At 47.5% G+C, this 11,397-nt stretch overlaps 1 protein-coding gene across 2 annotated transcripts; it reads left to right on the plus strand.

Moving 5' to 3' along the window:
• The first annotated feature begins 323 nt into the window (after positions 1 to 323).
• On the plus strand, positions 324 to 11,197 carry KLF15 (KLF transcription factor 15). 2 transcript variants are annotated; one of them, XM_054838444.1, is made up of 3 exons: positions 324 to 758; positions 1,883 to 2,990; positions 9,135 to 11,197. In XM_054838444.1, exons 2-3 carry the CDS (start codon positions 1,948 to 1,950, stop codon positions 9,301 to 9,303), a joined length of 1,212 nt encoding a protein of 403 aa, XP_054694419.1. In that variant the 5' UTR covers positions 324 to 758; positions 1,883 to 1,947; the 3' UTR covers positions 9,304 to 11,197. The 2 variants fall into 2 exon arrangements, with proteins under 2 accessions (XP_054694419.1, XP_054694418.1); XM_054838443.1 differs by lacking the exon at positions 324 to 758 and adding an exon at positions 939 to 981.
• The last annotated feature ends 200 nt before the right edge of the window (positions 11,198 to 11,397 follow it).

Genomic DNA, 11,397 nt, shown 5'->3' on the forward strand with positions numbered 1-11,397 from the left:
AAGGTCACAAAACAGAGCCACTAACCTCTGTTTGAACTTCCTCGTGTTCGGCACATGTGGGTATTTCATTATCGTTTCAGAGGCATAGCTGACTGACAGGCATACCAGGAAAATGTGCAATCTTACTTTTAAGTCCTTCTTTCAACCTGCCCCTACTTCCTCCATGTGCATAGGAAGGAGGAAGCTGTATCTTTAAGAAATACGGTTTTTTTCCCTCTGTTTCCTGTGAAATATTAATAGACGCTGCCAAGGGGATGGAGCTCTTTAAGGGTGTTGTGTAAAACATCTCGCTCTGCGTTCGCTGCAGCACTGAGCACACAGACGCCTTTAGATTTTTCTCCAGAGAAGGCAAAGACAGGGCAAATTTTAGAGATCAGGCAGCAAGGATGCTCTGCAATAGCAGTAACAACGATCCCCTTCCCTGCACAAAACTGGAAGCTATTGACTATTCATGGCAAAGCGTCCAAAGCGCAGCGGCAGAGCCTGTGGAAAATGACAGCGTGTAACAAGATTGACTGGCATTTCCTTCGCGCTGGGTCACATGCCTCCTAATTCACACACACACACACAAAACCTCATAGGCTGATCAAATGACTTCTATCTCTGCAGTCCGCATACCTTCCACGAAAAGAGTTGGTTTATTATGCACGTATACAGCTCTGTTTTCAATCAGTCACCTTGAGTGAATGACTGAGGGCCAGTGTTTGCTCCATCCGGAGGTCTCTGCGTTTGCTCTCTAAGCGGCATAGTCTCCCTCCGTAAGCAATTTTTTTTTTTTTCCTCTGGGGGGGAAATAAAACAAATATGCAGATGTCCCTCCTGCCTTTCCCTCCCCAGAAGCCTTTCTAGGAAGTTTGCATGGCTCTAACTGGGAAAGTGCAGGACGGTCGCCACTGTCGGTGAGCGTTGCAGTGGGCTGCACTAGGAAGGATGGATTTTGCCCTTGTGCCTCCATGGGATTGCAGTGGGGTTATGGCTCACGTGAGTAGGGGCTTGCGGGATGCTGCCCACTCGCTGCTTCAACCTGGGGGAGAAACTGGGAGCGTAGCTGCCCACTGTGGGTCGCGGCAGATTGAGATGCCAAGGGTCCGTATGAGCCCTCCCAGTTTAGCAACTGGCACGAGGTTCAGATCACCTTGACCTCTGTACCCAAAGAGAGAGGAGTATGGAGTGATGAGGTGAAACCAGCCACCAGCTGGCTTGCCAGGACACAGTAATTAGCTCAGCACAGTGCCAGTCTTATTAAGGGCAGTGCAGGTGATGATGATGTTGGCACACTGATTCATTACATCTGGAGGGGAAAATCCGCCTAGTAAATGCTGAAGCACAGTAAATATTTTTGGCTCCTGAGAGACTGATCCTTGCATTATGCTGATTAGCCTATATTTGTGGAACGGAGGAAGTTCAAAATAAGGTTGGTGGAAAGCTACAAGATAAGGAAAGGATTTGCATTTTATGGCCACCAGCAATAAACTTTCTTTATTTGGGGTTTTTTTTGGTGTTAAAAATTTCAACACTTTGTTTTTTCTCCCCATTCCCTTCTTTGGCTCTAGGTTTCACTGTTAGGTGAAAGCCCATAATTTATTTTCTCTGGCCAGTAATATTCTGGAAAGGAGCTGTAAATCTAGAGTGCACACAGTTGGGAAATGATTTCTGAAAGAATTCTTTTGCAAATACGTGGTGCAATCCTGCAAAACGCTTCAGCCCTGACAGTCCTTAAGGGGTGGTACAGACGTATCAAAGCGTGTAGCAGCATGTGTGCTCAGTGAGGCTGGATGCTTAGGACGTCCCTGTGAGCTAGAGGGCTTTACGAGCTTTACTTCATGGAGATAAATGATTAAACCAACTTCTGACTGTTGCTGTTTTGTTTTCCTTCACTCAGGCTCTCACCTGAACTTTTGCCGCCTGTTATATGCTGTTGGGATATCCATAAGAGATTGCCCAGGAATGGTGGATCACTTGCTGCCTACTGATGAATCCTTTTCATCTACAAGATCTTCTCTTGGATACTTTGGGGACATGACAGCAGGGGTGAGGTCCTACCAAATGCTGCCCTCTCCCCTGTCGGAAGATGACAGCGACTCGTCCAGCTTTTGTTCTTGTTCCAGCCCTGACTCCCAGGTTCTCAGCTCCAGCTATGGAAGCACGTCCAGTGCAGAAAGTCAGGACAGTATCTTAGACTACTTATTGTCCCAGGCATCTTTGGGGAACACTGCTGCGTCATGGTGGGACAAAAGGAGACTTCAGCCGATAGTGAAAGAGGAGTACTTTAGGTTGCCTGAATTTGCCGTGGATATGGAAGACTCTGGACCATTTCAGCCCACGCTTGAGGAAATTGAGGAATTTCTGGAGGAGAACATGGAGTTGGAGCTCAAAGAAAGACCTAAAAGTGAGACCAAGGACTTGAGAGCTTGCAGCCAAGTTTCTGTTGCTTCGCTACAGCAAAAAGACCATATGTTACCCAGCGCTGGTTTAAAAGAGAGTAAAAATGAACAGTTGAGCAGCTCAACAGAAGGTGGCCAAGCTTCAAATGGAGGAATGTCCCTGGAGAATGGGATACCGGTTATGCTCCAAATTCAGCCTGTACAGATCAAACAGGAGTCCAACACGAGCCCTAGTTCCCAAGGACCAGCACAAGAGAACATTAAAATTGCACAGCTCCTAGTCAACATCCAAGGACAGACATTTGCCCTTGTGCCTCAGATAGTTCAGTCATCCAATTTGAACTTGTCCTCTAAATTTGTCCGCATTGCTCCCGTCCCCATCGCTGCCAAGCCAATTGGACCAGGAGGCATGATCCAGGGTCAGACAGGAATCATCATGGGTCAGAAATTTCAAAAGAACCCTGCAGCAGAACTCATTAAAATGCACAAATGTTCTTTTCCTGGTTGTACCAAGATGTACACGAAAAGCAGCCATTTGAAAGCCCACCTGAGGAGGCATACAGGAGAAAAGCCTTTTGCGTGCACGTGGCCAGGTTGCGGATGGAGGTTAGTACTGGGGTGCAGCACTGTCCTCTCCCCCTACCCCTCTTCTACTCACTCGACATAACTTGCCAAGCAAGTAGGCTTGCACTCTGATTTATAAACTGTTTCTGTTCCCCAAACTTGTTCGGTTGGTTTGAGAATTAAGACCTCTTTCTTCCTCTTAGGTAGTCCAGGGGCTTTGATAAATTAAATAGCAGAGCATCACCTGCTGACACCAGCTGTTTAAGTGTCTTAAAAAAAATAAAAGTAGTCCATTGTAATTTGTATTTCATTCCAAGAGGGTCAGATTAAGCTTGTTACTGCAGGCAATACCTTGCGTTCACATCGGTCTGGTTGCAACACACCAGCTGCAGCAGATGCTTGGCTGGTACCGGCTGAGGGCTGTAAGCGAGTGGGATGGTTTAGGGCAGAATCACTGTGCGCGGCCGTGTGCGGCTCCAACTGCACGGGGCCAAACGTGATCACTGAAGGGCTGTGACAAGTGAGCGTGGTTAAGAGCAGCAGTATTCTGTGCAGTTTCATAGAAAAGGCACTCCATCCCACTCCTTCTGGAAATGCTGGCAGTGACACTCTGGCATGCTCTGGGTTTTATTCTCTGCATTGATTCAGAAAAATGTGTGGGTGCCACTCAAAGTTGCAAAAAGCTGTCAGATGTAACGACATAACCAGAAGGCTGAGGTGGAGTTAAGCGTTGCTTGAATGGAAGATTGCAGGTTTGATTGAGCACAATGTTTCACAGAGAGTATCTCCTAATTTTTTTTTTTGGTATTTTTAATACTAGTTGAGAAATTAAAACTTTGTTAAGAAAAATCAACCTTTTATTTTAAGGAAACTTTGATAGAAGCCTTCCTCCATCTTTCCAATTAGCTATGTTACTAACCTGCCTGCTGCAAGTGTTAATGTACAGCACCACAAATTATGATGGGAGAAAACAAAATCTTAACTCCCTTGTATAAATTAAACCGTGTTTCTTTCAAAGAATATCCTGCAGAGCTTCAGTGAGCAATGTCTAATGAGGAAATGGGTTGTGATCATGGGGAACAGACGAGGTAAAAAGTAACAGGAGAGGGTTGTGTAAAAATGCAAGTATGTGAGACATGCAGCAGTTAGAGATGGCTGGATTGGTTTGAGGGAAAAGGTCAGAATGGGGCTGAATCCTCCGCTCCCAAACTGGACCAGTTTGCAGTTCGAAGTTTGCCTCTTGGTGGGATTGAGGAGATCAACGCAGTTAATTTCTTCGGTGATTTTTCTTTCCAGTTTCAGTTTATGGTGGCTCTACAAACTGGCGGTGATTTTCTTTCCTTTTGTGCTGGTGGCACTTCTCATGAGCCGAGCTCAGTGGCTCGCTGCTCAGGATGCACTGCGATTAAAGCCCCGTTATTTAGCTGATTGGTCCCAGGAGCCGCAGGCTGGTTTGCTCCTGGCCTGCAGTAGAGGCACTCGCTCCTTTTTAGTTGGTTGCCAGAGTACGTGCGCACAGGCAGCAGATGTGCCTCCTGCCTGTGAACGTGCCTGTGGGTGTCGTGTTGGCTTTCCTTGTGCTGGGATGTGAGCAAAACTCTCATTTTTGTGACACGTGAGGGTTCGTCTGATCCACGCTGAGATTTATACCAACAGTCCCGGTGACTTTTGTGGCTCAAGATCAGGAGCCTGAAGTGTTGCCTGTGGGTGACCTTCTCCAGCTCTTATTACAGAGCTGGTGCTTCCCAGGCTGCAAAACAGGGGAACGCTTAGGAAAAATATTAAGTGGTAAGGGATGGAGTTTGAATTTACACGGGGGTGCCTGCCTTCTCCCAGCATTACAGCGAATGGTGTGGATCAAAAGCAGGATGCAGGTGTAAGGTGGGCCAAGAGAAGAGCAGGTCCTGCAGCCTGCAGCACCCTGAACTTTTAGCCAGCCACAACTTTTTAAAGATGAGAAGCCCAACAGGGATGAGAAATTAATCACTGTAGCTACGAGGAACGCATGCCCTGTCCGCAAACAGCTGCTGAAGGGGCTTTTCAAAGTCTTTATTGCTGTTTGTCTTTGCATTTCACAGCCCAGGCTGGTACCCCAATCCCCAACACCCCCAAACTTTGGAAGGGCTCTGCTCTGAGGGGGGAGGTTTATAGCCAGCAGGAGAGGCAGCACCTGGGGAGCCACTTCCCGCGCTCACAGCAATCCTTAGTGCCGGCCTGAGATTCCTGCACATCCCCTACGTGCTGCTCCCACATCAAAGGCCAGACCCAGTTGAGCACTGAATTACTCTGTCCCCTTTTGTCAATAAAGCATGTTTACCTTTTCCAGAAGTTCAGCGAGAGCTGTGATCTCAATGACTTAAGTCAAATGCATCTGGACTCTCTGTTTGCTCCCAGTTTTATATCATCTCAAATGAATTCAAGCACCAAAACACTGCTGGGCTTTGCCCCCCCCCCCCCCCCCCGCATTCTTGTGCTTGTGTATTTATTTTTTCACTGAAGACACTTAAGATCTGAGCTCACTGAAGATAGTAATTTCAAAAACAAAACAAAGTGTTGCCTAGCACAAAGTGGCTGAGCTGTGGGGGAGTTAAAGCTTTCCTTGCTCTCTGGGCAGTCCTGCTGTGGTGAAACTATAGGCTTTAAATGCACCAAGGTAGGGGCGTGAGCACAGAAAAACCCTTTTGCCAGCCCCTAGGACAGCCAGAAACCCCCAAGGACCTCTCTGGAGGAGGCTGAACCCTGCTTGCTTGTGCCTTTCCTTGGCACGGGGCGAGAGCTGTTTTCGGCAGGCTGCAGAGAGGCGTTCATAAGTGGCCGGTGACCCGTTGCTTTAGATACCCCGCTGTACCGGTCAGCGCACTGATCCGTGTCGTGCCAGCTTATACCTTTGGCACACAGCAGCCTCTGGTTAGCACTGCTCCGCAGACAGCCCTGACCAAAAAGCTGAGCTGCAGCGTGGGCCGGTACCCAGCAGCCGTGTTACAGCATGGAGCAGGAGAAGCTCTCGCTGGTGCAGCAGCGTACAAAACTGCGGTTGTTGTAAGGCCTGGGGGATTAGGCAATCGCGTTTAAATGTCCTGCCACATCTTCTGGCTGGAGGCACTTCCCTGCAGCTGGCAGGTGACAGCGTGCAATACCAGCTCTGCCTGGTTTGGTAGGGAGCGTTTAAAGGTTTGTTATGCATGTGGCCGGGACCGTGTATGGGGAGGACCATGCGTGGGACAGGTCAGGGCAGGCGTCTCGCATTGGCTGCTTTTGCTGGTGCTGTGCAAAGGGGTTTGCAGGTGCGCAGGAGGAGCACTGGTTTATGGTAGCAGTGCTTTGGGGATGGGCAGGATGAATCTAGAGCCTCCCCTCAACTGCAGAGGAGAGGTACAGCCTGAGTCAGTCTCAATGGCTGGTGGCCATGGTAGGGACCATGGAGTACTAGGCTGAAGCTATTGACCTTTCTTGCCCTGTGAGCTACATAATGATGTCCCCGTTTGGCTGGGAGACACAGGACACATCCTACACATTGGGGAGCTCTAGGATTCGTCTCCAAGGGAGACGTAGTTACAGGCCCTTTGGGGTCCCACCAGATAGAAGGATGAAGGAGACTCTTCTAATTGTTGTGGGATTACGCAGATCCCTCCACCTTTGAGGAAGAATCTTTCTGGAAATGGCAGTGACTTGGGATAGTGAGGTGTTCCTTTGGGGTACCTTGTTTTTGTTTGAATTTGGCATTTCACTGTGGATTATTTGCAGTTTTCTTGGGGTGATCTCAGTGCCAGAACATGCTGCAAATATCATTTCACTGCAGAGCTAGGCCACCAGATCCTCCCGGCTTCCTTGTCCTAACCTTTGCGTTGTTTTTTTTGTAAACACACCGACAGCTCGAGGTTTATTTCTGTGGGCTCTGTAAGTTGATCTTTCCGTGACTGCTGGGGAACAGTATTGCAACATTCCTGCCTCTTCAGCTAAGGACATCGTTATGAGGCAGAGTGTATTTTTATCGGATGAACTCATCCGAGCTCCCAGGGTATGAGCAGAGCTGCTCATTCCTGATATGCGCCTCTTTCTCCCCCACCATCCATGCAATCCCCATCAAAATGCACTTGCGGAGCTCTTGTGTGGGATTAGCCATGTGCTACTGCACTTCTGTTGCAGATGGTGACCTTAATGGCCAAGGACACGGGACAAGGCAACCTGGCCACATCTGGTTTTACTCCTTCTCCTAGTGATAAGCCTGTATATAAGAGGACGGCTCTTTGCAGAGGTGCTTTTCCCTCTCTTTTCCCTCTTTTCCCTGGATGCAGTTGCCACCACTGGCAACAGGTCCATTCCTTGTCTAACGCTGGGTCCCGCTGAGGCAGTCTGCATGGGCAACGTCATGCCCTCTCCAGAAAGATGCTTAGTCCCACTCATCCATAGCTCTACAAGAGCATCCCTCTAGGGATGTGGCACTGGGACTAGCTCACTGCTAAGGACTCGGGAGAAATCCCTGGCCCTGCTGTTCCCAGGTCCAGACTGTGGTCTTGGGACATCATGGCTGGAAGGAGCAGGGATGCTAGAGAAAGCAAATGTGCAGGTACTACGGGTGAAGAGAAACCCATCACGGCCTTTACAGAGAAGACGCATCCCAGGTGAGGAACAGGTTGATGGATCTATTAGGGCATCTGCCTATGGCTCTTAATGGTGAATTTGAGTCTTTCACCATGGGGATACCAAAGCAAGTACAAGGCAGAAAAGCAAGAGAATGGGTGAAGGAACCTCCCCTAGAAATGCCCTTGGGAGAGGTGTGTCCACACTGTATCTTACCCACGGTGAGTATCTGCATCTGCTTTGCGCTGGCTGCAGAATGCTCTCAGGGTAGCATCACTGCAGAGCTGCGGGAACTGAGGAAACCATTCCCAGCTTTCCCAGTGCCTGTGCCCTGTTCCTTAACTGGTAGCAGGAGATCAGAGCTAATTAAAACCTTTATGTGGAAACTTATTTTTCTTGCATGAAAGAATTATTCATAGGAGCCCAGTGGTCCTGTTTCCCCCCCTTTCATAAAAGTAGCATATTCACTCTGTTGGTGAAGTGATATTTTGCTCCAGAAGGGCACATTTTTCTACATGTCCTTTCCCTCATTTATTCAGCTAGTGCCCATGACTTCATTTATTTATTGTAAATAAACAGCTGATACCATTTCTTGCAAGCTCTCTTTCTGTGTTGGTCTTTGTTACTGCTCTGGCAACAAAACACTTAATTGCCCTTTGTCAGGCAGCAAATTTTTTGTACCCATCTGGACAGGGCTGTTTTAGTGTGAAATTATTAATTAACCCTGTGGCTCCCAGTCAGGTCCAAGCTGGAAATAGAGCCAGCCCTGCTGTTAAGACCAAAGGATTAGCTGATTTGAGTTCAGTAAATCCTGTGGGATTCACGGTAGCTGTTTGGGGATTTTTCTGTGGAGATGGAAGGTGGGAAATATGTAAAATTTAAATGATTCAGGGAGACAATTTTGGTAATTAAAGGCTCGATCTTGATTTCAATTTACCCATGAAGTAACTACGCCAATGGCCATTGGGGCCCACCTGGATGTCAGCTGTTATGATGTTGAGCATCTCTGGTACTAAGCTGTTAATGACTATTTAGCCTGCAGGAGCATGTACAAAAGCCAATTTTTCAGCTGGATCTGATAAGCTGGATCAGATGTAGCTTCTGGGTAGCTCTGTCTGGCTGTTATCTGGGGTCCATCTCAAACTAGGTGCAATTACTGGATGTCCGTTGTGGTCGCGTCAGGGGGAGCTTGGAGCAGACCTCACCTGCGGGACGTTGGTTGTTATCTCTGCTTGAGAGTGGTCTGTGCTTGGATTTGCAGGAGGGAGGTTGCAGGACAGGCTTTGAAGGGGACTGGCAGAGGGATCAAGAGCAACGCTGTTTTAGTTGAGCTGTACCCATGTTATTGGGTTTAGGGCAAGGTTCATACAAACGTTGCCTCCATGCATTGCTCTGAGTCCAGAGGTGATGTGGGATGAGGTTGATAATTGTGTGTTTCCATCACTGCTGCTGACTGCTGGTTGGGACCAGACCTTTCTGTTTGCATGCTTGGTCTTTGCCACAAGCGGAGTCTGCCAGTGGCCTGAGGGGACTTTTGTTCCCCGCTGTGAGAAACTTAGCGATGTAAAAACCTATTTGTCTGAAAGGGCTTCTCTTCTCTTGCAGGTTCTCCAGGTCAGATGAGCTGTCCCGGCACAGGCGCTCCCACTCAGGGGTGAAACCCTATCAGTGCCCTGTCTGTGAGAAGAAGTTTGCGCGAAGTGACCACTTGTCCAAACATGTCAAGGTGCATCGGTTCCCACGAAGCAACCGCTCCGTCCGCTCCGTGAACTGATTGGTCCCGCTTTGCCCTTCCCGCCCAGCCATCCTACAACAGCTGATGACAGCACTTTGCTCACTATATTTGTAGTGATAATTTATTTGTCTCCACAGAACAGTCAATGCTGTTACTTGATGCCACCATGTCTGAGTGTCCCATGTCCTTTAAAGATGATTTGAGAATGAAGTTCTTTTTGGGTCAAGGGAGGGGGTGCTTCTTCCTTTTTGTCTTTTTTTTTTTTTTTTAAGGATGTTATTTTCATTTCCTTCTATCTTTCCCTCCTTTGCTGCTCCTTCTTTTGGAAATTACAGTGTTTTATTTTTAGCTGTTTTCTGCTGCACAGGAAAATGTAAGAGTTGCTTGCTGCTAGTTAATTATAGCCCTGGCATTCCTAAGGGCTTTGCTCATGTACAGGCCATTCATTGTGAGTTTTTATTAAGCTGCTCTATTTGTCCAGTTTGGAAACAGCAAATTCCTTTTGAAATGAAAACAACTCCTTTGTTTTTGGGTCGCCTGAGCCAAGGATTTGTAGGGGCTGGCCATAGGAGGAGGAACAGTGGGAGTCGGGGACAGGGGGAGGCAAGGCATGGAGAGTGCTGGAATGCGCCTCTCTGCCTCTCTGACTTCTCCAGCTCACATTTACCTCTTCCTTGGCCAGGGCTATCTATAAATATTTATGTATATATATTCATACATGCATATATATATATATTTAAGCAGAGGCATGTCCCAAGCAAACCTGGAAGCTCAGGCAGGGTGCAATGGCTTGGAGTGGAGCCTTTTGGTGTGGCTGAGTGCATACCGTGTGCATGCTTCTCCTGTCCTGTGCTGCCGTGGGGGTGAAGGGATGCCCGTGCATCGAGGGAAATGCTGCTTTCCTTTGACCGCTTTGCAGCATCCACTGTCTTTAGCAGAAGAGCTGTTGTCTGGTGTGTAAAACAGCAGGAAGCCATTTTTTGAGAATGGCTGAGCTCTGTTCCTGTCTCTGCTCCTGTTCTCCTGCATGATCTTGGGGGAGAAACCAGAGCGCCAGCCCTGGAGGTGCCCGGTGGCCCTGGTGAGCACCGGGCATACCGAGCATCCACTGCGAGTCAACGCCTCGCTGGCTGGAGCTAAGTCTCCATTTGTCCACTGGTCGGCAGGGTCTTGTGGGATGTACCTGGACCCAGGGGAGGGTGGGAGGCATCGTGGCCTGGTGGGACCGCACCATGAGATCTTCTGTCCAAGGGTGATGTTCAGTGCTAATCCTCTCCTTCCCGACAGCCATGTCAGAGCTCCGTGCAGCTGGGGTGGGCGAATGGGTGAGAACAGTAGCCAAAAGGAAAAAATTTGTGTGGTAGCTGGCTAAGAAGGGAATTTAAACAAATAATCAGATGGTAGCAGGCAAGTGATTTTGTTTGTGTTTCTTCTTCTTGTTTTGTTTTTCCTTTTGAACTCTGGCGATTGCAAGAAGCTTTAGAAGAAAATAGAATTCAGTAATTAGGAACAATTTTATAATGGATGTTGCATTTCCTTTCCATTCGCAGACAGCATCTGTTTGTCTTTTTGTTGGCAAAATGGGAAATAGGAAACTGCGATTCTAGCGCTAGGCAGAGCAGGAGCCTGTGCTGTGCAAGAACAGCAGGTCTAGCTAAAGCGAATGCATTCCTTTTGTCCTCTAGAAATTAATATAAATGAACTATCATCTATTGACTGGTTTATATCACATCCTATGAATGTATGTAAATAAAACTGTACATAGATGCATATCTATATAAAATATCTTTTAATAACGTATCAAAATTTGTGTAAATTGGAAACAAAAATACCTATAAAGCCAGTGTACATAAGTTACAATTCTGTATATTTTCTTTTGTTCTTCATAAAAATATATTTACTTTGACAATAAAATGAAAATGGAAATTTTAAATCCCTTCTTGAAATTATTATTCATTAATTTCCTTTGTAGCCAGCTCTGTAATCAGGACATTAGTGCCTGAAATATTGATTCACCTGGACGTAACTTTTCAGGTGCTGGGTAACAGGGAGGTGATGGAACAGATCTGAAGTTGCCTTCAGAAGTTTTTCTCATCTCAGAAAGTTCTTGGGAGGCACAAGATGTGTCAGCTC

The sequence above is a fragment of the Grus americana genome, chromosome 11, assembly GCF_028858705.1.
Source record: "Grus americana isolate bGruAme1 chromosome 11, bGruAme1.mat, whole genome shotgun sequence".
In the NCBI taxonomy this organism is placed as follows: domain Eukaryota; kingdom Metazoa; phylum Chordata; class Aves; order Gruiformes; family Gruidae; genus Grus; species Grus americana.

What these genes read in the sequence shown, in the direction of transcription:
- KLF15 (XM_054838443.1), top strand. Translation starts at nt 954, where the DNA reads ATGGGATTGCAGTGGGGTTATGGCTCAC. An exon ending in GCAGTGGGGTTATGGCTCAC is followed by an intron (nt 982 to 1,882) that starts GTGAGTAGGGGC and finishes TCCTTCACTCAG; the next exon opens with GCTCTCACCTGAACTTTTGC. An exon ending in TGGCCAGGTTGCGGATGGAG is followed by an intron (nt 2,991 to 9,134) that starts GTTAGTACTGGG and finishes CTTCTCTTGCAG; the next exon opens with GTTCTCCAGGTCAGATGAGC.